The sequence below is a fragment of the Myxine glutinosa genome, chromosome 3 (assembly GCF_964187855.1).
Source record: "Myxine glutinosa chromosome 3, kmMyxGlut1.1, whole genome shotgun sequence".
In the NCBI taxonomy this organism is placed as follows: Eukaryota; Metazoa; Chordata; class Myxini; order Myxiniformes; family Myxinidae; genus Myxine; species Myxine glutinosa.
In genome coordinates, this window is record NC_136263.1 from 69,387,866 (window position 1) to 69,412,135 (window position 24,270).

At 44.6% G+C, this 24,270-nt stretch overlaps 2 protein-coding genes across 10 annotated transcripts in view; one reads left to right on the forward strand and one right to left on the reverse strand.

Annotated features, from left to right (window-relative positions):
- LOC144891325 (transcription elongation regulator 1-like) overlaps nucleotides 1-24,270 on the reverse strand; it is a 573,096-nt gene that overhangs the window by 22,911 nt on the left and 525,915 nt on the right. The gene's annotated exons all lie outside the window — the stretch shown is intronic.
- On the forward strand, nucleotides 17,670-19,321 carry LOC144891132 (uncharacterized). The gene is made up of 2 exons (XM_078773511.1): nucleotides 17,670-17,874; nucleotides 18,013-19,321. Exons 1-2 carry the CDS (start codon nucleotides 17,719-17,721, stop codon nucleotides 18,859-18,861), a joined length of 1,005 nt encoding a protein of 334 aa, XP_078629637.1. The 5' UTR covers nucleotides 17,670-17,718; the 3' UTR covers nucleotides 18,862-19,321.

Below are 24,270 nucleotides of genomic sequence, written 5' to 3' on the forward strand. Positions count from 1 at the left end.
CTGCAATAGCCTCCTTTATGGTTCACCCTCAACAATCACCAATAAACTCCAATACATTCAGAACTCCGCTGCCCGTCTACTCACCCATTCCCTGACCCGTGACCACACCACCCCCATCCTTTACAAGCTTCACTGGCTCCCCATCTCCCAGAGAATCCAGTACAAAATCCTCCTCTTGACCTACAAAGCCCTCCATAACCTGGCCCCATCCTACCTGGCTGACCTCCTCTCCAGACACACTCCCACCCACAACCTCCGCTCTGCTGGTACCAACCTCCTGACCCCCCCACCCTCTGGAACTCGCTACCTCACACCATCAGAGACTCCTCCTCACTCACCACATTCAAAACATCACTCAAGACCCACCTGTTCAACACTGCATTCAACATTTAACCCACAGCATCTAACCCCTGACTATCTCCTCTCCTTCTCCCTCCTTTGTGCTTTGAATATTTCGCTATTGATTCTTTTTTTTTGCAATTGTTTTTATGTTTTGCTATGCATTATGTTTTGCGCTCTGTCAAAGCGTCTTTGGGCTTCCTGAAAAGCGCTATATAAAATAAATGCATTATTATTATTATTATTGACTCAGCCTGTCATCCTTCTGAGGTCGGCAAATTGAGTACCAGCTTGCTGGGATGAATGATCCCGGTGTGTACCCCGGTTTAGAATAGGTACACTGTATCCCTGCGCATCGTAAGAGGCGACTAAGGGTTAGCGTCAGGAAGGGCATCCGGCCATAAAAACATTGCCTCAAACAGGGAACCATGATTGTCATGTGGCCCGCAAGGCTAACCCCCGCTCTAGCGGGGAAAATGGCCTTAAAACGATCATTCATACATAATGAAATACAAGTTTTCCAACAAATTTCAGAATCCTCGACCTTTGACCTTTGAAGGTCACAAAGGTCAAAGTTTCGAAGTTGTCGGAATCTAACCGAATTTTCGGTATTGTGTAGCTAACTAACCTCATAACTGATTATACATTATTTTCTATCTCATTTCAAGGTCAGTAACCTTCGTTTTGACATTTCTGGGCCTGGCCTGTTTCGATTATAGTCCGTCCTTTGTCATTGAATACCGCTCACTCGTGAACCATCGTTGTCTTCTCCTGACTTGTAAGTACCTATCATGTAACTTATTTTATTGTTTTATGTCATATACAGTCACGTAAAAAAGTAAGTACTGTACACCTCATGTAAAGTTTTGACTTTTTCAACATATTTCAACATACAGCTATTTGATCTTCATTTCAACAATATTGAGAGATAAAGGTGATATAATATAACAAAGATCATGAAATATTTACATTTTGTAGTACATTGTATAATTTAAATAAGCATAAATGCAAATTTCACATGTGGAAAAAGTAAGTACACCCCTACATTTATCACTACTTCAAATACGTAAAATTAGAATCAGGTGCACCAGCTCAGGTGCAAATGATTAGAACATCGTTAGAGAGGATATTGGAGGAACCTGTCTGATTTAAACCTCAGACATTTAGTTTGGTTTGCTCTTTGCTGTTGAAGTGTGCGGCATCACCATCCCGAGATCAAAACAGCTCTCTGGGGCCTTCAGAAAGAAGGTTATATATGCCTACGAGTCTGGGAAGGGATTTAAAAAGATCTCCAAACAATTTGAAATCAATCATTCGACTGTCCGGAAGATCATCTACAAGTGGAGAAGATTCCAAACAACTGCCAACTTGTTCAGGCCAGGCCGCCCCAGCAAGTTCAGCCCGAGAGCAGACCACAAGATGCTGAAAGAAGTCTCCAAGAACCCCAGAATGTCATCACGTGACCTACAGGTAGCTCTTGCCACTGTTGATGTCAAAGTGCACAAGTCTACCATTAGAAAGAGGCGGCACAAGTTTGATCTACATGGGAGGTGTGCCAGGAGGAAACCTTTGCTGTCCAGAAAGGACATCAGGGCAAGACTAAAGTTTGCCAATGAACACTGAGGCAAAGACCAGCACTTCTGGAACAATGTGCTATGGACAGATGAGTCAAAGGTAGAGCTATTTGGCCACAATACCAGAAGACATGTTTGGCGAAAACCAAAGACAGCATTTGACCCCAAGAACCTGATACCAACTGGAAAGCATGGTGGTGGCAATATTATTGTTTGGGGCAGCTTTGCTGCATCAGGGCCTGGGCAGCTCACCATCATAGAATCCACTATGAATTCTTCATTGTACCAGAGGGTGCTTGAGGATATAAATGTGAGGCCATCTGTCGGAAGGTTGAAGCTCAACCGTAGGTGGACTTTGCAACATGACAATGACCCTAAACATACCAGTAAATCCACCAAGGAATGGCTGAAAAGAAGAAATGGAGGGTTCTGGAACGGCCGAGTCAAAGCCCGGATCTAAATCCCATCGAGATGTTGTGGGGGGGATTTGAAACGAGCTGTGCAACAATTTTTTGTTGAATAAATTATTGTAAAGTCAATTTTTCATTGTTTATTGTTCAATTAGATCACCTTTATCCATAGATACTGTTTAAATGAAGATCAAATATTGATATGTCCACATATGTCAAAAAGATTTGAAAAACATTTCATGGGGTGTACTTACTTTTTCCACATGCGAAATTTGCATTTATGTTTATTTAAATTATACAATGGACTACAAAATGTAAATGTTTCATGATAATTGTTATATTATATCACCTTTATCTATCAATATTGTTGAAATGAAGATCAAATAGCTATATGTTGAAATATGTTGAAAAAGTCAAAACTTTACATGGGGTGTACTTACTTTTTCACGTGAAAATACATACATACATACATACATACATACATACATACATACATACATACATACATACATGTATGTATGTATGTATGTATGTATGTATTTTCACGTGAAAAAGTAAGTACACCCCATGTAAAGTTTTGACTTTTTCAACATATTTCAACAATATTGATAGATAAAGGTGATATAATATAACAAATATCATGAAACATTTACATTTTGTAGTCCATTGTATAATTTAAATAAACATAAATGCAAATTTCGCATGTGGAAAAAGTAAGTACACCCCATGAAATGTTTTTTAAATCTTTTTGACATATGTGGACATATCAATATTTGATCTTATATATATATATATATATATATATATACATATATATATATATATATATATATATATATATATACATACATATATATATATATATATATATATATACATACATATACATACATACATATATATATATATATATATATATATATATATATATATATATATATATATATATATATATATATATATATATATATATATATATAATACAGTCGGACACCACTATATTATACAGTACCTTTTCAGGACTGGAAGGACACCTTGCGACATCGGGTTCAAATCTCGAGCCAATGACAAACTTTCACCCTGGTGTTTTGTATGCATGCAGGGCGAGGCATCTAAGCTCGACACTAAGCTGGAGGATCCGTCTGTCAGCACTGGAGTGTTGGTGGACGTTGAAGATCCCCTGGTGTATTTTGCGAAGAGTAAGCAAGGTATCACCAACACCCTGAATAAATCAAATCCCTCCCTGCCAGTCAGGCCTGGTCAGCAGGTTCCAGAAAGACTTTGCCCAGAACCATTCCACCCTCACACCCGACCGCCTCCACAAGATGGGAATAATTAGGGCCGTTGAGAAGAAGTTAAATTGCTTTCTTCCCCCGAAATGGCAGTTGTTCAAAATATATTAGTGGCTTGCATCGCAAGCCTTTTGATAGAAGTAAAGCTCCAAAATTCCTGCACAGTTATATTCTCTGTGAATCGTTTTCCCAGTCTTTATATTCTACTCAACGCGGCATTGTCATACACCTGACCTCACACATATACACCTCTCACATTGCCAAGCTTTTCCAGTACCCACTTATGGTACTTTCGAATTTCACACTAAAAGTCATTAAAAATAAAAATATTTAAAACCTTGTCATGTTTTTGGACAACTTCCGACAGCTGGAAAAAAAAACCAACAAAAGAAAATGAGTGTTGGGTATTCAGACTTCTATTATTTATTCCACAAAGACATCTGGTTCACCAAAGGCAATATTAGCAGTAAAAGGTCATACTCCATTCAGAGATAGTGTAAAAACTCATGCTGGGGTGCAGGGTGTTGGCTCATTAGCGAGCATTAGTAGATGCATCCAGTGTTTGCAGCATATCTTGTGCCTGGTAACCAAGAGTTCCCCAGCTGGCGTCCACGTTTGCCCTATTACACCCTGCGAAGGTAGGTCTGGCACTAGTCTGCCAACAGCCAAGATTGATCAATCATTTTGCTACTGCGTATTGATGGCACAATGAAAATTATGAGAGGACAAGCTTTCTGGCAGGCCCGTTTCAGAGGACTATACACTGTATTTGACATCCAGGCCAAAGATGTCATTTTGGTTCAGATGCAAGAGCGAGATGTGGATGAATGTACGTTTGCTTGCACCCCAGCTGCAATACATTGTCGATACAGATTGGTCTGTTTAACTAGATGGTATTCATTGAATACTTACCCCTGCGCAGTCAATTTAGTGCGAGCCAATTCTTCTGTTTTTGAACGTTTGCTTTTTTTTATCCAATATGGCTGCCAGACCACGTTAGCGATTACGTCATCAATTTATATCCTCCAATATAATTGTGTACATCACGCTCAATAAATTTCAAACTGATCAGACTGAGCATTGCCCTTGTGAAATTATGATGTCATAATTACGACACCAATGACATCATCGATGACAACACCTATTCCCCATGTGGAGTTCTTTATGATGAGCCACGTTTCAATTTTTCCATGGAGGGTTTTGGAGAAAAAGAGGTGTAACGTTTTTCAGGTTTTCCAAGATGGCACCTGTACCACGTAACCTATTACATCATAATTATCATTAAAATATTCAGCAGGAATGTAACATTGAATACAGGAATGCAGGCAGGAATGGTACAATGAATGTAACGTGTCCATCAGACAAAGTTGACGAGAAAAAAAATTCATACTGATTAGATGAAGCGTTATACTTGTCGAATTATGACATCATAATGAAGGAACCAACGACATCACCACTAACACATCTTATTTCCCATGGGGAGTACTTGACAATGAGCTAGGTCTCAATTTTTTCCATTGGCGGTTTGGGAGATATAGAGGGGTTATGTTTTTCCAAGATGGCATCCATACCACGTGACCTATGATGTCATACAACAACAACAACAACAACAACAACAACAACAACATGCATTTTAAGGCCATTATCCCTGCTAGAGTGGGGGTTAGCCTTGCGGTTCCCATGACAATCTTCTCCATTTTGCCCTATTTTCTGCATCTCCCCTTGTTAACCCCCTTGCCCGCATTTCTTCTTCCACCATCTTTAGCCAAGTCTTTCTCGGTCTTCCCCGTCCGCCCTCTACTTCCTTCTACATTCATTTCCATCACTCTTCTCAACCAGTCGCTTTCATCCTTCCTCAACACATGACCAAACCATCTCAACCTGTTCCTCTTCACAGCATCAATCACAGGCTCTATTCCCATCATCTTTCACAATTCATCATTTGTCTTCCTCTCTCTCAACGATACTCCGCACATCCACCGAACCATTCGCATTTCCACCCTTTCCAGCCTTCGTTGCTGCTCTACATTCATGACCCATGTCTCGCTCCCATAAATCATAACACTTCTCACATATGCAGCATACACCTTTCCCTTCAGCTTCAACGACACTCCCCTCCTCGTCAGCACGCCACTCAGTTCCCGAAACTTCTTCCATGCACATCTCACTCTAGCAACCGTTGCCGAGTCTGATCCACCTTCTCCATTCAGCATGTCTCCGAGGTAGCAAAATGTTTGCACACCTTCCAGCTTCACGCCGTCTCCAAGATCCAGCTCAACATTTCCTCCATCTGCAGCTCCCTCTGTGCACACCTTACTTTTGAATGTAGCTGCCACACTGGTTAATGACCCTCTCAGGCCACTACATTTTTGATGAACCCACTCAGCGCACATTGTACATTGAATGGAGTTCACTCCGACACCCTTTCTGCACACAGCACAGGGCCACTTCCCAGTTCTTTCCACCTCACCACATGCTTTACCACTTGCCATCACCTTCGTCTTTCCTATATTCACCTTCAGACCTTTTGTCTCCTTACATTCCTTCCACTTGTTCATCTTTTCCTTCAGTCCAACCATACTTTCCGCAATCAACACCAGATCATCTGCATACAACAACTCCCACGGTAAACCCTCCTTTACGTTCTGAGCCAGCACCTCCATCACAGCTACAAATAGTAGTGCTCCCACCTCTAGTGCTCCCACCAATAGTAGTGCCTAGTACCGACCCCTGATGCACTCCCACCTTCACCACAAACTCACCACTGTTCCCGCCCTTTGTCCTTAAAGCTGTGCGTGCTCTTGTGTACATTGCCATCACTACTCTGATCAACCATTCCTCCACTCCTAACTTCCTCAATGCCCATGTCAATACTTTGCGTGGAACCCGATCGAATGCTTTCTCCAGATCAACAAACCCAAGAAACAACTTCTTCCTCTTCTCCATGTACCTCTCCTGCAACTGCCTCACAATAAAGAGCGCGTCTGTCATTCCTCTTCCTGGCATAAATCCAAACTGCATTTCGTCGATCTTCACCTTCTTCCTTATCCTCCTCTCCAACACCCTTTCCAATACCTTCATTCCATGCTCCAATAACTTTATCACTCGGTACGAGCCACACTCCAGAGGGTCACCTTTCCCCTTGCATAGAGGGACGAGGGTACTCAGTTCCCAATCCACTGGAATGCGGCCTTCTTTCACCACCAGATTACAGATCTCTGTCATTCTCTTCACACCCCAACTTCCTGCTGCCTTCAACATATCTCCCACAACTCCTATCGGCCCTCCCGCTTTTCTACTCTTCATTGCTTTTATAGCTTCCTCAACTTCCTTCTCAGTTATCGTCTCTGCCGGTCCTAAAACTGGGTTACTCTCTATGTTGCCATCCCATTCATTCTCTATATTCAACAGCATTTCCATATATGTGACATATGTGACCTATGATGTCATAATAAGGAGGGATGCAGAAACAAGGAGAGATGCAGAAAATAGGGCAAAATGGAGAAGATTGTCATGGGGACCGCAAGGCTAACCCCCGCTCTAGCAGGGAAAATGGCCTTAAAATGCATGTTGTTGTTGTTGTTGTTGTTGATGGTCATAATTATGAATAAAATAATTATATAGGCGGAGGCTCATTCTATAGGCGGAGGCACTCTTATGGTAAAATTTAGTGTCAATCGGACCAACGGTTGCCGAGAAAATGAATTTTAACAAGCGTTACGCCTCGGTCCCCCGTCGGTGAAGTGATGCGAGTTGACAAAGTGGAAGACGCAAGGTGGCCATCTTGGATTTTGACGTGGCAACCCAATTTTCAATAGCGTTCTCCCTTATGCGTAGATACAACCACACACCGGATTAGAAGTTAGTAGTTCGTTTATTTTTCCAAGATATTTTGCTCACAAGGTTCAGACATATATATATATGGTGGCGGCCATCTTGGATTTTGACGTGGCGACTCAATTTTCAATAGCGTTCTTCCTTATGCCTAGATACACCCACACACCAGATTAGAAGTTGGTACTTCGCTTATTTTTCAAGATATTCCGCTCACAAGGTTCAGACATACATGGCGGTGGCCATCTTGGATTTTGACGTGGCGACCCAATTTTCAATAGCGTTCTTCCTTATGCGTGAGTACACCCACACACCACATTAGAAGTTGGTACTCCGCTTATTTTTCAAGATATTCCGCTCACAAGGTTCAGACATACATGGTGTCAGACATACATGGCAGCGGCCATCTTGGATTTTGACGTGGGTTGCACCCACACACCAAATTCGAATGTGGTCCTTCGCTTACGCATGCACGGACACACGGAGGGAGGGGAAAACCATAGTCCCCCTTTCGCTCCGCGGTGCGACAAAAATGCAGACACGTACGCACCCGAATGCCTAACCCTGATTTTTGCTTCATGAGCGCAGGGTAATAATCAGTCAGAACCACTAATAAGAGCAAATCAGAGATGGGGCCAACCTACTTCATTCAGTGAGATAAGGGGCCGACATGCTTCATTACCCTGTGCTCGCGTAGCAAAAAGCGAGGTTAAGCAATCGGTTACGTACGTACGTGTGCTGTATGTGTGCCTTACGTATGCCATGTGCACTGTCTGCATTTTAAAAATTCATTTTCTCGACAACCATCGATTTCGATTTGATTGACATGAAATTTTACCTCAGGAGCGCCTGTGGATTTTTTTGCTGATAATTATGACGTCATAGGCCACGTTGTATGGACATCATCTTGGAAAAACGTTACACCACTATATCTCCCAAACCGCTTAATGGAAAAAAATTGAAACATGGCTCATTGTCAAGTACTGTCAAGTAGTGTCATGGGGAACAAGATATGTTGATGGTGATGTCATAGGTTCCTCCATTATGACGTCATAATTCGACAAGTACAACGCTTGATCTGATCAGTATGGAAAAAAAAAATTCTCTGCAACTGTTCGTGTAATGACCACAAAATTTTCAGAATATGAGCGGCTCCTCCTGTAGAATTGTTCTAATGATAATTATGACATCATTGGTCACGTGGTACAGGCGCCATCTTGGAAAAAAATCGAAAAAAGTTGAACCTCTATATCTCCGAAACCACTCCATGGAAAAAATTGAAATACAGCTCAATGTCAAGCACTCCCCTTGGGGGAATAAGATATGTTAATGATGATGTCATCAGTACCGTAATAATGACGTCATAATTCGGCAAGTACAACGCTTGATTTGATCAGTATAAAAAATTTTCTCGACAATTCTTGGACCGATTGGCAAAATTTTCACCATAGTTGCGTCTCCTCCTGTAGAATATTTTAATGATAATCATGATGTCATAGTTCAGCGGTAAAGGTGCCATATTGCAAAAACCGAAAAACTTTGCCCCTCCATATCTCCGACCCCGCTCCATGGAAAAAAAATTGAAACATGGCTCATTGTCAAGTACTCCCCATGGGGAATAAGATATGTTCATGATGACATTGGCGCCTTCATTATGACGTCATAAATTGACAGGGACGACGCTTCGTCAGATCATTTTGAAATTTATTGACCGTGATCGACGCAACAATTATATCAGAGAATATACATTTATATCACGGGGTCTGGCAGCCATATTGGATCAAAGGAAAAAAAACAACCTTCAAAAACAAAAGATTTCACTCACACCAAGTTGACTGCACAGGGTAAGTATTCTTTGACTACCATCTAGTTTAGTCAGATAAGGGGCCGACCTGCTTCGTTCAGTCAGAGATGGGGCCGACCGGCTTCGTTCAGTCAGAGATGGGGCCGACCGGCTTCGTTCAGTCAGAGATGGGGCCAACCTGCTTCCTTCAGTCAGATGGGGCCGACCTGCTTCGATCAGTCAGATGGGGCCGACCTGCTTCGTTCAGTCAGATGGGGCCGACCTGCTTCGTTCAGTCAGATGGGGCCGACCTGCTTCGTTCAGTCAGATGGGGCCGACCTGCTTCGTTCAGTCAGATGGGGCCGACCTGCTTCGTTCAGTCAGATGGGGCCGACCTGTTTCATTCAGTCAGATGGGGCCGACCTGCTTCATTCAGTCAGATGGGGCCGACCTGCTTCGTTCAGTCAGATGGGGCCGACCTGCTTCGTTCAGTCAGATGGGGCCGACCTGCTTCGTTCAGTCAGATGGGGCCGACCTGCTTCGTTCAGTCAGATGGGGCCGACCTGCTTCATTCAGTCAGATGGGGCCGACCTGCTTCGATCAGTCAGATGGGGCCGACCTGCTTCGTTCAGTCAGATGGGGCCGACCTGCTTCGTTCAGTCAGATGGGGCCGACCTGCTTCGTTCAGTCAGATGGGGCCGACCTGCTTCGTTCAGTCAGATGGGGCCGACCTGCTTCGTTCAGTCAGATGGGGCCGACCTGCTTCGTTCAGTCAGATGGGGCCGACCTGTTTCATTCAGTCAGATGGGGCCGACCTGCTTCATTCAGTCAGATGGGGCCGACCTGCTTCATTCAGTCAGATGGAGCCGACCTGCTTCATTCAGTCAGAGATGGGGCGAACCTGCTTCATTCAGTCAGATGGGGCCGACCTGCTTCATTGTCAGATGGGGCCGACCCATTTCATTCAATCAGATAAGGGGCCAACCTGCTTCATTCAGTCAGAAATGTGGCCGACCTTCTTCGTTCAGTCAGATAAGGGGTCCACCTACTTTATTCAGTCAGATAAGGGGCCAACCTGCTTCATTCAGTCAGATAAGAGGCCAACCTGCTTCATTCAGTCAGAGACGGGGCCAACATGCTTCATTCAGTCAGAGATGGGGCCGACCTGCTTCATTCAGTCAGAGACGGGGCCGACCTGCTTCATTCAGTCAGAGATGGGGCCGACCTGCTTCATTCAGTCAGAGATGGGGCCGACCTGCTTTATTCGGTCAGAGATGGGGCCGACCTGTTTCATTCAGTGAGATAAGGGACCAACCTGCTTCATTCAGTCAGATAAGGGGCCAACCTGCTTCATTCAGTCAGAAATGGGGCCGACCTACTTCGTTCAGTTGGACAAGGGGCCGACCTTCTTCGTTCAGTCAGATAAGGGTTCGATCTGCTGCATTCAGTTAGACAAGGGGCCGACCTGCTTCATTCAGTCAGATAAGGGGCCAACCTGCTTCATTCAGTCAGATAAGGGGCCAACCTGCTTCATTCAGTCAGATAAAAGGCAGACCTGCTTCATTCAGTCAGATAAGAGGCCGACCTACTTCATTCAGTCAGATAAGAGGCCGACCTGCTACATTCAGTCAGATAAGAGGCCGACCTGCTTCATTCAGGTTAGACAAAGTGCTGACCTGCTTCATTCAGTCAGATGAAGGGTCAACCTGCTTCATTCAGTCAGATAAGGGGAACACCTGCTTCTTTCAGTCAGTTAAGTCAGATAAGGCACCAACCTGCTTTATTCGGTCAGAGATGGGGCCAACCTGTTTCATTCAGCCAGAGATTAGGATGACCTGCTACATTCAGATTGGGACAATTAGTTTCATTCAGACAAAAATGGGGGGCTATTTACCTCAATCAGCCAATCATAGATCAGGGCAATTAGCTTTATCAGATGAGCGGTATAGAGTGCCATATGATCAGATTTGAAACCACAACAAGCTAAATAAACTCCCAAAAAATAAGTAAACATGGAATGATCAGTAATGTATCAAAATGCCAAGGCCTGATCGAGTTGGCAATGAGTCCACCATTACCATGTCCTGGCAGATTCAAAGCAAAACCAATCACACTCAGACCACTTTGTGCTTCAATGCCAAAGCATGCTGGCACAGGCAGAGCACATATTACATAGAAGGCAAGCATTTCCTGCCCAAGTACAGCACTCAGCACGCCTCGACACGTGCACCGCCACAACCATTTCATTCGATCCTATCCGGCTGAAGATTCAACCAGGATAGTATAATCAATATTAAGAAATGGTGCATCGGGCGAATTAGCAAACGCAGCGTGCAGCAATTGCAAAACACAGTAGCAGCAAAGCATCGCAAATAAAAAATAAAAAATATGCGAGACTAAAAATCCCTTTTTAAAGAAAGCTTCCGCAAAGCCATGCGTTGCCAGAGCCCTCTCAATATCCAGCTCCTGGCCTTAGTGTGCTTGCACAAAGCCAAATCGGACGACTAGGTTTAGATCAAAATATCCAAATATAGGACCGCAAGCGCACTACGCAACAGCTGTTGCACAACCGAGGCACACACGGCCACCTTGCGACCAAAGCGCCAATCGTCACACCGTGCGGTTCAATCCAGGCAGAAAAAAGCGGCACGTTACTTGCACCACTAATCCACGTCGCGTTTGTGCTTCCCTTCCCCTCCCTCCTCCGAACAGCACTGCTCGAAAACGCAGATGCGATCTTTCATTCCTTCACCCCCCCCCCCCCCCCCAAAACGCGAAGATAGTTATGAGTGCATGGCCATGGGCAGCATAGGAGAATGTGTGGTAGTCACGAGGACAAGATTTTGCCCGACCTATTACTCATGTAATAACGAGGTGCAGCACTCAACATACTCGGCCATTATGGCCGATTCCATTGAAAATATACAAGGCCTACGAAGTTACTTGTATACAAGAAAACTGCTGCCTTCTTCATCATTTTACATGGCTGACCACACCTCGCTCACAATTCTTGTCACCTGCCTCTGCAGGAACGGTCTCGGAACCGGTCCCTGCTGGCGCCGGTAAGAAAAGCCGACTTGACGATGACAATGTTTGATGGAAGGGTAAATGTCATTGCCCGTTTACATTTACAATATAGTATACAGTGCGTGTTTGACCCACTTACAACTGTCCAGTCCAGGTACATCCTCTCCATTGTAGTAAGGTAAGGTGAGCATCATCACCACTCTCTCATCCAAATCACCAAGCGCTACCAACTTCTCAGGTCAAACAGCTCGTCAAAATAGAACGACCATAATCTTCTGGCCTCCTGTGCCTCAAGATCACAACCAGTGTTCAGAAATGCTTCACAACGCACAACTGAATCGTACAAGTTACGCTGCCATTAATTCTGGCAAAAGATGGGCGATTACTTTTCAAACATGCTTCGATTTGAGGGTACACGTGCCCAAATAGAAAAGGAAACTGTGCAAGCAGATGATAATAGCCTAGGGAAATAAAAAATAAACAAACTAGAGACAAACGGTGCAATACCTAACCCGAATAGTGAGTGCACCCTCTTATATTGCAAAGGTCGCTTAAAAGCAGCGGTAACCGCAGTCTGAGGTTGTTGACGGAGGTACAGACAGCATCACTACGACCTCTCCATTGTGTGCCGCCATAATCACTCGTGGACCCGTCTCAGACGTAATGGAGCTGTTGCTCTCGCCTTACCAGGGCATCCATAGTGTTCCTGTGGCATCCAACGCATCTACAAACAGCTCACTGGGACATTCCGAATTATTGATGACCCTTCGTTGAGATGGAGCCCGTGGGCATCGCTGTGTAAATGTTTCTTTTGTCGCTCCTTGAAGAAGCCATTGGCCCAAACATAGCCTTTGATAGAAACATGGGTACCTGAGGTGTGCGTGCAGCAAACATCACACGACGTCATGCATGTACAATTGCATCATGTGTCATCAGTTGATGGATTCAGATTTGTCTGGTGCGGCAGTTCTACCAAAAGTGATTGCTGGCGGGCTGTTAAGATCAAGCATGTTTTGAGTTGTCATGTGCACAGTTTCCTCGTATTGGGGTTGAGGGCGACGCTCAGTGCACCTTGTATTACACCGCCAATAAAATTCAGTTTGAAACAAATAAATAAATCCACTGCCTAGTCCAAATAATGCAATACTTATCCAAATCAAAACTCATTTTCGAAGTTAGAGATGGTAAATAATAACGTTGTGTACTGTTGCCATAAATCATGTACATACAAGCCTTTGCTAACGACCACCCTGCACAGAGCGATTACCTGCTCATAACGACCACTTTGGGTTAGTACCTTAAGTTTTTAGTCCATGAAAATGTGTACACTGACAGCAGACATTTTGATGAACCCTGATCCCTCTCAACCCCACAGTTTCACACTGATCTATGGTCACTTGCGAAGCAGTGACGTTGTCAATCACATGTCGTCTGCAGCATTGAATGACCAAGCACTGCTTTGAATAGCAGTTAAAATATTAGTTAAAAACAATTCAGTGTTAGATCAACATTCCAGTTGGAAGCCGACATTGTATCGATGTTGGTGAATTGGAAAACACCAGCGCAAGGTTGTGCTGTTTCCTCGGTGAGGCTCGATTAAACCCACAGCTGTAATTGAGGAACAGCAAGTTTCATTTATTCCCACATAACACACGGTCGTTAGGTACCCACCCGTATATAACACCACCAGGCTATAATGTAATCACTGAAGTCGAAGTACCTCAAAAGACATCCGGGAAGCACAATTAATGGCACGGAGAAGGATAAGACTTTTACTGGGACAGATCGCATGAAAGAAATCAAGATGCTCGACACCCTGGATTGGCAAAGGCTGTCTGGGATGACGTGGAGCAATCTACAATGTAGAAGCGCTTCTCCCAGTGTTCAGAAATGTCGATAATAAGAGAATGTGGAAATGTGCATTTTTCATTAATGGCATTTCTATTCCATTAACCTTACCATGGATCTTTCGTATCATACAATCTATCTCTACATCAAAGGAAGGTGCCAAAGCGCCCCTCCCTTTATATAAGGGATCGTTTCTCTGTATGCAGCTTCAACATGGGGACTGAAAATACGGCTTCTACTGGATGAAATTGGCTGCAAATTTCAGAAGTAAATGCCTTTGTACGTCGAGATAATATGTTTCAAATTTTCAGCAACGTCCATTTATGCATTCTTGAGTTTTATTTAGAAAACCCTCGAAATCACGTTGCTGTCCGTCCGTCCAAAATGTGTTGGCGCTCATATCTCAAGGACTATACATTGAAACGAGCTGAAACTTCGAATATACATCGGCCAATAGGTCCAGTTAATGGCTTTCGAAACAAATTCCAACCTAAGTGCTATAGTTTTTGCCTTTAAAATTAAATATATATACGGTATATATATATAGATATATATAGTATATATATAATATAAGATATATATTATATATATATATAGATATATATATTATATATATATATATATAATTAATATATATATATATATATAATATATATATATATAATATATATATATATATATAATATATATATATTATATCATTATATATATATATATATATCATATAGTATATATATACTATATATATATACTATATATATTATATATATATAATATATATATTATATATTATATATATATATATATATATATATATATAGTAATATATATTATATATATAATATATATATATATATATATATGATATGTGTGTGTGTGTGTATGTAATATATATATATATATATACACACTTTATCTGACATGCTGGCCCAATGGCCTAAATGGCCCAATGGATAAGAGCATCAGACTCCTAAGCTGGGGATTGTGGGTTGGAATCCCATCTAGTCTAGTAGGAAGACTAGGTCCCCCCTGCACCCCCCGGAGATATACTTCTAATCAGTGTTTCTAGATTGGAAACAATGTGTAGAAAATGACTAGCTATGGCCCCAAGCTGAAAAAATGTCCCACATACCATTTTTATGCAAATTACTGCTGCCATTATCAAAAAAACGATTTTTGACATATCTCAGCCAATATTGCAGATAATTGAAAAATGAAGGTGTCTAGACCCATGTTTTGAAGGGCATAGATCATGATAGAACTATTCATAACATGATTACATGTGTCTATGGTATACTAGTATGCATATTAATGCTGTAATTACAAAATAATCAGTTTTACAAATGATAAGGATACGTTAATACTGCAGATAACTTAACATGGTACATAAGGGGTCTAAACCCAGGTATTTTCAAGGTTAAATGTCAACAAGATGCTCCTGAGTCTTGCATAGGGGCGGGACATTGGCAGTAACATTGGTACCACTCAACTTTTCTTCCCACCATTGACTTTGTATTGCGAGAGATTTTCACTTGCTTATTTAAAGGTTTCTCACCCAGCCCACGTAAAATCTACCAACTCCTGCTGTTAACTCCCAAACATATTTTTTTATGTTATCCAATCACAGTGCAGAAATGACAGACTAGAGATCCAAATTAGTGCTGCTATAGCTGCCATTTTACATTTCCATCCATGTAACATGCGCGCTCGCGCGCTCGTATCAATTGGTAATGTCGCGCGCTCGTATCAATTGGTAACGTTGATGTTATTGAATACCTCAGTTGAAAGTTCAGTCTTCCATTCCATCTGTGTGTTGTTCTTGGTATTCATCCTCCAATCTAGCCAGGTAAGATGCTAACTATAATGTTACTCACACTCTTGACTTCAGTTTCTGCATGAAATCATAAACAGGCAGAATAACAGCTGAGCCAGCTAGCACCATGTTAGCTAACGTTAAAGCTAGCCTCATCTATGTACAGTATGTTCCTAATGTCGGTGTAACTTAAACTTTTGTTAATGCCAAACATGAGACATATCTGTTGACTTCTGTATATGAATTGAACCAGAAAGAGGCACGACAGCTGAGCTAGCTACAGTAACTTAGCACAATGTTTCATTGGCCTAGATAGCTAACGTTAGTGTGGAAGAATTTAGATGTTTTAGCTATTAGCACTTTTGATGCCACTAAACATGGTTTAGTCAGCTAAAAAGTACCCTAGTGTAGAACATGACTCAGAACCTCTGTTACCTCACTGAAAACTCAGAGCCTCCTTTCACAGGCACTTTTAACATCATTCGTGATTTCAGAAAACGGAGTGTAGAACCTGCAGCCCAAAGCTCTCCTCCTACATGCATCCTTCATGTACCATCCATGTCTGATCATGGGGATTTCACGCCCCTCCGTAAAATTAAAGGATCTGCTTCAGAAAAAATGCAACTGCTTCAAAAGATCCGGGATAGACGTCTCAACCAACCGCATGACTCCCCATGTCGTATGCAATCAGTATGTGATCAGATCCCGGCAACTCTTCCTGATGACCTAGAAAGAGTAGGATATCACAGCAAGTGTTATAAGCACTTTGTCCGCCACTTTCATCGTCTGGGAGATGATACAGAACCAGGGCCATCAACCTCATCATGGCATCACTCTCCTCGTAAACCAGGAGGTTCTGCTGAACCCATCTTCCCGCCAGAGTGTATATTTTGTGAGAAAGTTGAGACCAAAGATGCTCATCGCAATACTGAGAGGCCTACAACCTTCCCATCCTTTAAAAACAAAGAAAATGCATGGGAGCAAATCGAAACACGGGCTGAGAAAATGGGTCTCTATCGACTCCATCGAAAGGTGAAAAACAAAGACCTCTTTGCATGTGAGGCCAAACACCATCCGTCATGTTTTAAAGCTTTCCGCACAGCATTCTACAACTATGAGCGTGCGATTCACAGAGCCGAAGCACCAAAGGAGCAGGCTTGCATGTCAGCCGCCCATGAAAAGGCATTCAACTCAGTACTGGAACACATTCAAACCCAGGTCATCCAGCAGAATAAAGTTCTACAGCTTTCTTCCTTGCGCTTGCTCTATGTCGAGGAACTGAAACTGAATGGATATGAGAACTCAAATTATCGGTCAGAGAAACTACTGAAACGCCTACAGAATGACCCAATCAAGGAGCATATCCACTTCACGAAGGTTGATCATGACAAATGTGATGTCATTTCTTTCTGGCTTGTGCACAGCTCAAACATAACAGTTTCCAATGCTCTCGCACGAGCATTCACACTCGGAAGCACAAACAAGAACCAAAATGTTGCCCTCCAACTTCGCCGGGGTATTCTACAGGCTTTCAGAGAGTGTAAAGACCAACCATGGCCACCAACAGCTGAAGACATGGAGCTCAATCCTGAAGACATCCTACCTCCAGACCTTGTCCGCTTTCTCAGCGTGCTAATGACTGGCAAGGAGGGCATCGAGACAGAAAAGGTGAAGCGTCTGGTCTTCTCCATTGGACAAGACTGCTTCAACAGTCAAAGCGCAGGAAAGGCTGAGGCGGGGCAGCTCAGAGAAGATCATTCTGGCTGGACCAGCAACCAGGAAGCCATATGACTTCAAAATGTTCCTTGCAAATGACGACAACAAAAAGCAGATGTGCCAGCTTCTTCTGAAAGTGTGGAGTGGACAAGAGGCAGCTACCAGGCTGGAGAGAACAGAGATGGCTGTGCTGATCGTGGAGGGGAAGGCCCACCAACTTGCCTCAACGAATGGCAAGGTAAAATTGAAAGCCCTTCGTGAATGGCGATTCAATTTGTAATTTTTCCTGAAAAAAAGGTGATTACCTGTGATGTTTGTCTAGATCTGAAACTGGCAGTGACTGGTGATTGAAATGCGGTGCCTTTTTGTGTTTCAGGTCGAGGTACGTGAACTCCCCACGATCTACAGCAACCAGGAAGAGACTGATACCAGGGTGGTTCTGTACCTCCATCATGCTGCTACCATCGGATACAAGAACGCTGTAGTCAGAACACCGGACACAGACATCCTCCTGATCCTGCTCCACCATGCCCACAACATCAAGCTGACGGTGTACCTGGATACAGGGTCAGGGAAGCATCGCCAACTTGTCAACGTCTCTGAGCTGGCAGAATCCCTGGGAGAGGACTACTGTGCCACTCTCCTGGGGTACTATGTGTTCAGCGGAGAAGACTGCACCAGTGCCTTCAAAGGGAAGGGAAAAGTCGGGCCCTTGAAAAAGCTGGAGAAGAATCCCAGGTTTCACAGGGCATTCGGTGAACTGGGTGACAACTGGGATGCCAACCCTGAGGTGGAGAGGCAGTTAGAAAAATTCACCTGTGTGATGTACGGCCAGAGTCGCGAGTCATCAGTGGACATTGTCCGTGCCAAGCTGCTACGAAAAATGGTGGGAGAGGACAAGACCCTCACATCCAAGTCCAAGGTTGATCTGGCTCGCCTTCCTCCATGCCAGTCTGCCCTGAAGCCGCACATCCAGCGTGTGAACCACCGCGTAGCATTGTACAAAAGAGCCGATCAACCTATCATCGAAAAGCCAAAACCTTATGAGGAGCAAGGATGGATAAGGACTGATGAAGGACTGTTGAAACCAATGTGGTCCAGTGGTCCCATCCTACCAACCTCACTGGTGGATCTTCTGAACACAGGAGAGCACGAAGAGGAGGAGGAAGAGGAAGGAGAAGAAGAGTTTGACTCTGACGATTTCGATGAAAATGATGATGACTGACTCAGTGTAGAATCACTAATGCTAATGATGTTTATCTAAAACAAGCAAGAGAAGAGTGGTCACATTGAGTGCTAGGACTATTTTGACAGTTGTAATATTTAGAAAAATAAAACTTTGTGTTAACGTCTGTGTAGACGGACCTTAATATGAGTCTATTATTTCGTAAAACTGTGATTATTTTGTAAATAAAGCACTAATTAGCATACTAGTATACCATAGACACATGTAATCATGTTATGAATAGTTCTATCATGATCTATGCCCTTCAAAACATGGGTCTAGACACCTTCATTTTTCAATTATCTGCAATATTGGCTGAGATATGTCAAAAATCGTTTTTTTGATAATGGCAGCAGTAATTTGCATAAAAATGGTATGTGGGACATTTTTTCAGCTTGGGGCCATAGCTAGTCATTTTCTACACATTGTTTCCAATCTAGAAACACTGATTAGAAGTATATCTCCGGGGGGTGCAGGGGGACCTAGTCTTCCTACTAGACTAATCTGGGTTGAATATTTTTTCCCCTTACGTTTTCAAGTCTTTTATATCGTCTTGAATCATGAACAAATGAACATCTTGTACAATGAGGAAATTACTTTTTATTCATATTTAAAACGTAAATATTCTTAAACCTGAATTTCAACGTCATTATGAATATTGTACCACATCAAATTGCTTATTGTATGGAAATCAAGGGAGGAGGCACAAAGCGCCCCTTCCTTTTTTTGAGACGGTTCTCTGTATGCAACTTTAACATGGGGACTGAAAATTCGTTTCTCGGCTTCTGTTGGTATATTGTATATATAAATATGTATACACAGTTTATACCCCTTTAAAAAATTTTTATTTATTTATTCTAATGTATTGGCTCAATGAGCTAATGGATAAAGCATCAGACTCCCAAGCTGGTGATTGTGGGTTCAAATCCAGTCTGGGTTGAATATTTTTTTCCCCTTACTTTTTCCAAGTCTTTTATATCATCTTCAATAAAGTCTTGTACGATGAACAAATGCATTTTGTTCGTATTTAAAATGAATCTTGTGAAAATTTGATTCATACAGCTACATGAAGAAGTAAATGTATTTTATTTGCCAGATGTAGGTAGGGCGTCCATTTATATTAACTTTTCTAGAGCATTACTTGGTTCCTCCTCAGAACACAAGGGTAGTCCAGCATGCACACGAGATTTTTTGAATGCCCCTATATTTTGTATTGTTTGGCATTTTCTACAAGCTATGGAATGTCCCTTCTTTTCTATACTTTGCCACATGGCACATACCCTTATATAAAAGGGCCTTTTCTATGCCCCTGGCATTTTACCCAAGAATACAGGTAGCGGACAAAAAAATGGAAACAGCTGGGTAAATGAGGGATAAATAACGGCTTACACACAGGTGTGGCCCATGTGTTAATTAGGCAAATAACATTCCAGCATGCTTAGGGTCATATATAGCAATGTGACGCAGGCCTCGTTGCCTATTATAATTGTGGCTAGAATGTCTGCAAGAGAACCTCCAATGCCCCCATTCACAGAGCAAGTGTAGTCGCCCAATGGTTTGATGAGCATGACACTGATGTTACTTATGTTACGTATGTTACTTATGTTACTGATGTTATGTCATGGCCTTCTTAAACACCAGATCTAAACCCAATCGAGCATTTATGGGATGTTCTGGAACGACGCCTGAGATCGTTTTCCACTTCCATCAAACAGGTGTGTGCTGATTGACTTTCTCATGGAAGAATGGTGCCGCATCCTTCTTGCAGAATTCCAGACGCTGGTGGACTCAATACTATGGCACGTACAAGCCGCAGGTGGTGGCCCAACACTCTATTAAGTGACTTTACATTGGTGTGTTCATATTTATTTTTGGCCACTACCTGTACATAATAGGTTCATACTGTCTGTCTATCTCACCCAGAAACATAGAAATGCTCCTTGGAGAAAAAAAAAATCTTAAACAAAAAAAAGTTGCTTCAAATTCAACCGAACCGAAGGGAAAATTATCATTTTTGCAATGACACAGAAATTGAACCCAAGTGGTGTTACAGGTAACAGACTGCTGCCTCGATCACTTCTGTAAAAAAAAAACATTTTCTTTGCTCTTAAGAAATAAACAACCATTTTTTTTTTTTAGCTCTTTCAACCAGTGCAAGAATAAACTTCAGGCTTCCTTTTTTCTTCTTCTTTTTATATCGTGGTAGTTTAACCACGGGCTTTTACTCGTACAAAATACTGTATAATATAACATCATACAATATAATAAAAGTCGAGCAATTATATAAGAATAGTGATCAAATCTTGGATGCTCTGGTCTCCAATACTGGTCCCAAGATTAGTCTTTATAAACTTGTTTGACCATTCAAGTATTATGCAAGAAGTAAAAACAATGTTTGTGGAAAAGGAGTAAAAAAAAATTAGATTTCTTTTTTCTCTTTCTTTTGGAAAACGAAAGCCACCACAAATTCAGGAAAGCTCGTCACAAAACCGCAAAATCTCTCAAAACCAAAAAAAGGTTTCTCAGCCACCGTGGGGGGCTTTTGCCATGCCAAAAACCAAGCTGGCCGTCCCTGGCACCACTCAAGGCGGGTGAACTGATGCAAGGCAGTCCGACTACGTTCAGGTTAGATTTTTGTGCCAAAGAGAGGTGGTGGTCACGAAATTCAATAATAATTCTCAGTTTGAGGCAAAAAGCATCACTGGATGCTTAGCAAAGGCCCAGGTATGCATTGTGTTGTGTGGTTAATGGTGGCGATTTACAGATCAAAGTCCAACGGTTACACAAAACAAATGGGAATCAAAAACAAAAATCAAAATAGGACAGACGCATACACACACGTATAGGTACACACCATCGTGATCTTGCACATAATAGCGAATTAGGTCACTTAAGTCTTTCGCTGAGAAATGTCACGCAGAAAATGTGTCCGACAGCACAGGAAGCAATTTGAAAATCAAATATATTTGGGATGTCTCAAATGACAACGCTTTGATCAAAAATCCCTCGATCAATCCATCAAGGAAAGGCAGCATATCCGTGCATTACACAGGAGCGAAAAGCAGAGGCATGAGGAAAATGCACTTCCACCGCTAATCGGTCGATATAACATGGAAATGATGCATGGTGGTTAAGAGCAAAAGAGAAGGCACTTCTCTCGATCTCACCTTCGGCAATATCATCATCAATGGCTCCTTTCACCTGTGCCAGACACCACTGCGCATCGTTCCCACACAGTCCTGCGTGCGGCAGCATACACCGGGGCAAAGAGCACAAGGACATGCCAATGAGAAAGGCATGGAGTGGTACCTCCTCTCACAGCACCAACAGCCCCTCAAAGAGTGTGGGGGTTGGAGGTGGGGGAGGGGTGGGAGATTAGGTGAGGTAGGATGGTGGGGTGAAAGGGTGGGGAGGGATTGTTGAGCGAGGGAAGACTGGAGAGGGGTGTGTTGGCAAGTGTGTGAGGGGTGGGGAGGGATGGGTTTAGCGAGAGAGGTAGAGGTGGGGTTGGGAGGGGAGTGTTGAGCAAGTGAGGTAGAGTTGGGGTGAGGAAGGGAGGATTTAGCGAGTGAGGTAGAGGTGGGGTGGGGAGGGGAAGTTTTAGCAAGTGAGGTGGAGGTGGGGAGGGGAGGGGAGGGTTTAGCTAGCGAAGTAGGGCTGGGGAGGATTTAATGAGCGAAGTAGGGATGGGGAGGATTTAATGAGCGAAGTAGGGGTGGGGAGAGTTTAGCTAGCAAAGTAGAGGTGAGTAGGGGGAGAATTTAGGTAGCGAAGTAAGGGTGGGGAGAGTTTAGGGAGCGAGGTAGAGGTGGGGGTGAGGGGTGGGGAGTTAGCAAGCAAGGTAGGGGTGGGGAGGGTTTAGCGAGCAAGGTAGGGGTGGGGAGGGTTTAGCGAGCAAGGTAAGGGTGTGGAGGGTTTAGCTAGCGAAGTAGGGGTGGGGAGGGTTTAGCTAGCGAAGCTGGGGTAGGGAGGGTTTAGTGAGCAAGGTAGGGGTGGGGAGGGTTTAGCGAGCAAGGTAGGGGTGGGGAGGGTTTAGCTAGCGAAGTAGGGGTGGGGATGGTTTAGCAAGCAAGGTAGGGGTGCGGAGGGGGGGGGGGTGGAGGATTTGGTGAGTGAGGGAGAAGTGGTTGGTGAGAGAGGGAGGGGTGGGAAGTGAGGGTGTGTGAGGAGGTGGCGTGGGGGGGGGGGGGGGGTTAGCAAGGGAGCAGTGTGGGGGTTTAGTGAGCGAGCGGTGTGGGGGTTTAGCGAGCGAGCGGTGTGGGGGTTTAGTGAGCGAGCGGTGTGGGGGTTTAGCGAGCGAGCGGTGTGGGGGTTTACCGAGCGAGCGGTGTGGGGGTTGTTAGGGTTAGCACCCGCAGGCTGCACCACGGACACACCCACCGGCTGCACCACGGACACACCCACCGGCTGCACCACGGACACACCCACCGGCTGCACCACGGACACACCCACCGGCGGCACCACGGACACACCCACCGGCGGCACCACGGACACACCCACCGGCGGCACCACGGACACACCCACCGGCGGCACCACGGACACACCCACCGGCGGCACCACGGACACACCCACCGGCGGCACCACGGACACACCCACCGGCGGCACCACGGACACACCCACCGGCGGCACCACGGACACACCCACCGGCGGCACCACGGACACACCCACCGGCGGCACCACGGACACACCCACCGGCGGCACCACGGACACACCCACCGGCGGCACCACGGACACACCCACCGGCGGCACCACGGACACACCCACCGGCGGCACCACGGACACACCCACCGGCGGCACCACGGACACACCCACCGGCGGCACCACGGACACACCCACCGGCGGCACCACGGACACACCCACCGGCGGCACCACGGACACACCCACCGGCGGCACCACGGACACACCCACCGGCGGCACCACGGACACACCCACCGGCGGCACCACGGACACACCCACCGGCGGCACCACGGACACACCCACCGGCGGCACCACGGACACACCCACCGGCGGCACCACGGACACACCCACCGGCGGCACCACGGACACACCCACCGGCGGCACCACGGACACACCCACCGGCGGCACCACGGACACACCCACCGGCGGCACCACGGACACACCCACCGGCGGCACCACAGACACACCCACCGGCGGCACCACGGACACACCCACCGGCGGCACCACGGACACACCCACCGGCTGCACCACGGACGCACCCACCGGCTGCACCACGGACGCACCCACAGGCTGCACCACGGACGCACCCACAGGCTGCACCACGGACGCACCCGCAGGCTGCACCACGGACGCACCCACCGGCTGCACCACGGACACACCCACCAAGTGTTCCACACACCTGTTCTTCACTTGCACCCCATGCAAGCTCATTCACTCAACACAATGTCACTC

Bases quoted from the DNA above. Each gene is read 5' to 3' on its own strand.
- LOC144891132 (XM_078773511.1), top strand. From the start codon at position 17,719: ATGTTCCTTGCAAATGACGACAACAAAAAGCAGATGTGCCAGCTTCTT. The intron at 17,875-18,012 runs GTAAAATTGAAA...TTTGTGTTTCAG, and splicing joins TTGCCTCAACGAATGGCAAG to GTCGAGGTACGTGAACTCCC.